Below are 3,461 nucleotides of genomic sequence, written 5' to 3'. Positions count from 1 at the left end.
GAGCTCATCTTAGACAACAACCCTCTGTATAGATATGGGGAAACTGTTAATCATTATAAAAATCGTAATAATAATCCTATTTTAAAGAAATGAGAAAACTGTTGGCCATTTTTATACCCGATTTAGGTCCGATAATTCAAAGGGCACATTAGGTTCGTGCATAAGTATGTAACATATAGAAAGAAGCATATACGACGCCAAGAGCATGTATATATCTGATCAGTCCGTCGGATTTCGTAAACTACTTACACAATTTGTATACCCTGTACATAAAAGAGTTCCATAATAAATACTGGAAGTACCAGTAGGAAGCTACTTCAAATTCGAATTGGCCATACCAACTTTAAATTTGTATTAACAAAGTCAAATATTTATTATTATTATGCTGATAAAAAAGAATAAATTGAAAAAAATATATTTATTTTGCTGCCGGGCTCAAATTATCTCTTCGTCAAGCGCCAATCCATAAACACCACATTTTTCTTCTGCAAGCAAAAAAATTTACATTACAAGTGAATAGTTGTACGATATTTTTTTCTCATACTCGTACCTATATTTTCCACATGATAGCTGCGTTTACCAAAAAAGTAGGTCACCACCCCGTATATGATAAATACCATCAAGATTAGAGTAGTGAAACCAATTACGATCACCAAGAGCCATTGGTTTCTGGAGCTTTCCTTGCGGGTATATCCATCAAGAGTGGTTTCATGAAAATCATCACACAATGCATCATTATTATCGCAAATTGGAAGGCAAACAAAATGATTTGTTTTGCTCCTCTGCAAGCTGAAATTCAACTTACAAATGCATGTGTTGTTTGCGCAGGTTCCATTTAAGCACAATTTTTCACATTCCACCGATGTTTGTCCTCCATCCGAGCTGACCTTTTCTGCTGGCAAACTGGAACTATAATTATTGATACGCACACAAATACCCCAATCGTTTGCTTCATAGCCATCAATACAGGTGCAAGCCCCAGGGGCTTTACAGAATCCATTTTCGCATCCACCATCACAGATCGGAGAGCACTTGTTTCCACTTTCCATTTCGTAGCCATCATTACAAGCACATCTTCCGGGAGCTTCGCAGAATCCATTCTCGCATCCACCTTCACAGATAGGAGAGCACTGGTTTCCACTTTCCATTTCGTAGCCACCATTACAAGCACATCTTCCGGGAGCTTCGCAGAATCCATTTTCGCATCCACCATCACAAATCGGAGAGCATTTGTTTTCACTTTCCATTTCGTAGCCATCATTACAAGCACATCTTGCGGGAGCTTCACAGAATCCGTTCTCGCACCCACCTTCACAGATTGGGGAGCACTGGTTTCCACTTTCCATTTCGTAGCCATCATTGCAAGCACATTTTCCGGGAGCTTCGCAGAATCCATTCTCGCACCCGTCCTCACAGATCGGAGAGCAGTTGTTTTCACTTTCCATTTCGTAGCCATCATTGCAAGCACATCTTCCGGGAGCTTCACAAAATCCATTCTCGCATCCACCTTCACAGATTGGGGAGCAGTTGTTTTCACTTTCCATTTCGTAGCCATCATTGCAAGCACATCTTCCGGGAGCTTCACAGAATCCATTCTCGCACCCGTCCTCACAGATCGGAGAGCAGTTGTTTTCACTTTCCATTTCGTAGCCATTATTGCAAGCACATCTTCCGGGAGCTTCGCAGAATCCATTCTCGCATCCACCATCACAGATTGGGGAGCACTTGTTTTCACTTTCCATTTCGTAGCCATCATTACAAGCACATCTTCCGGGAGCTTCACAAAATCCATTCTCGCATCCACCTTCACAGATTGGGGAGCACTTGTTTTCACTTTCCATTTCGTAGCCATCATTGCAAGCACATCTTCCGGGAGCTTCACAGAATCCATTCTCGCATCCACCTTCACAGATTGGGGAGCAGTTGTTTTCACTTTCCATTTCGTAGCCATCATTACAAGCACATCTTCCGGGAGCTTTACAGAATCCGTTCTCGCACCCACCTTCACAGATTGGAGAGCAGTTGTTTTCACTTTCCATTTCGTAGCCATCATTACAAGCACATCTTCCGGGAGCTTCGCAGAATCCATTCTCGCATCCACCTTCACAGATTGGGGAGCAGTTGTTTTCACTTTCCATTTCGTAGCCATCATTACAAGCACATCTTCCGGGAGCTTCACAGAATCCGTTTTCGCATCCACCCTCACAGATCGGGGAGCACATATTTCTACTATCTGTGGTAAAGCCTTCATAGCAAATACATTCTCCGGGCCTAACGCAAAGCCCATTCACACAGCTTTCGCAGATGGGCAAGCAAGTGTTGTCACTAATTCGAACATGGTCCTTGAGGCATTCACAGAGATCCGGGGCTGTACAAATGGCACCCAAGCAGCCCGCCTGACACTTCGGAATGCAAGTCTTATCTGAGGCTTTTTCGTAGCCTGTATTGCATTCGCACACGTCGGGTGCGCGACAAACGCCGTTATCGCAATTGCCAGCGCATTTGGGTCGGCACACCACAGTATTCGCATTAATATCCAGTTCGTAGCCTTGCTGACAGCCGCATTTGTTCGGTTCTTCACAATAACTGTGGGCTGCACTACACGACTGATCGCAGTGTGGACGACAAGTTCCATTTATTTTTTTGAAGCCCTCGTTACAGGCACATTTGTTTGGGGCCGTGCAATAGCCGTTCGAGCAACCCGAACTGCAGATAGGCTTACATATTCCATTTTCGCCGAATTTTTCAAAGCCCTTGGCACAAACGCAATTTCCCGGCGAACGACAGAAGCCGTTATCACAATCGTCCTTGCACGCAGGAACACATCTAGCAAATAATTGGGTTATCGATATGCATGTTTTGTTAAGCCTTAAACAATAATTACACATACCGACCGGCACTGATGTTGTTCAGATTCTTGTAGCCCCTATAGCACTTGCAGGTATTATTCGCTGCGCAAATTCCGTGTCCGCATAGGCATTTATAGCTATTTGCTCTTCTGACATTTATCTACTTACAAGTATACTAGTAATGTTATCCCATAACTTCATTGCAAGTCTTCCATTACTTACACCTCTGTTTCCTCTTCTCCTCTCCATTTTTGTTTCTTTCCTGCTGTTTACCTGCGCCGCTAAATAAACGGGCAGTAACGCAAATATTAAAATGCGCGCGACCAACATAATTTCTACATCAGCTCTTGCTCTAGCTTAAGCAAAATTTCGACTGCTAATGATTGTAACTCAACGATTATGAGTAATTTTTAGTGCTTCGCGCGGTTTTTTTTAAATATATTATATATACGAGTATATGTTCATTCACTTAAATATTTTAATCGGCATCCGTTACCACAATGTTTATCAGCGGTTCAAGCTAACGAAAGTTCTCCACTGAACAAACACAAGTATGAATAAAATTTCTGTGCTGATAACATTATAGTACGTTGCAAATTCTTATAGTAATTC

At 42.4% G+C, this 3,461-nt stretch overlaps 1 protein-coding gene and 1 long non-coding RNA gene across 2 annotated transcripts; both read right to left on the bottom strand.

Moving 5' to 3' along the window:
* Positions 1-348: 348 nt before the first annotated feature.
* LOC115625585 lies at positions 349-655 on the bottom strand. The gene is made up of 2 exons (XR_003995538.1): positions 551-655; positions 349-485 (listed from the first exon to the last, which is right to left on the bottom strand). It is a non-coding gene; the product is annotated as an uncharacterized LOC115625585 (long non-coding RNA).
* An 83-nt stretch (positions 656-738) lies between these two features.
* Positions 739-3,050, bottom strand: LOC115625449 (tenascin-X-like). The gene is made up of 4 exons (XM_030520496.1): positions 3,026-3,050; positions 2,891-2,951; positions 861-2,826; positions 739-789 (listed from the first exon to the last, which is right to left on the bottom strand). The coding sequence occupies exons 1-4, from the start codon at positions 3,048-3,050 to the stop codon at positions 739-741; spliced, it is 2,103 nt and encodes a 700-aa protein (XP_030376356.1).
* Between the last annotated feature and the right edge of the window lie 411 nt (positions 3,051-3,461).

The sequence above is a fragment of the Scaptodrosophila lebanonensis genome, unplaced genomic scaffold (genome assembly GCF_003285725.1).
Source record: "Scaptodrosophila lebanonensis strain 11010-0011.00,11010-0021.00 unplaced genomic scaffold, SlebRS2 tig00000072-arrow-pilon, whole genome shotgun sequence".
Taxonomy (NCBI): Eukaryota; Metazoa; Arthropoda; class Insecta; order Diptera; family Drosophilidae; genus Scaptodrosophila; species Scaptodrosophila lebanonensis.
Note: the sequence above shows the minus strand (reverse complement) of the source record. Positions and strands in the feature narration are given on the sequence as shown.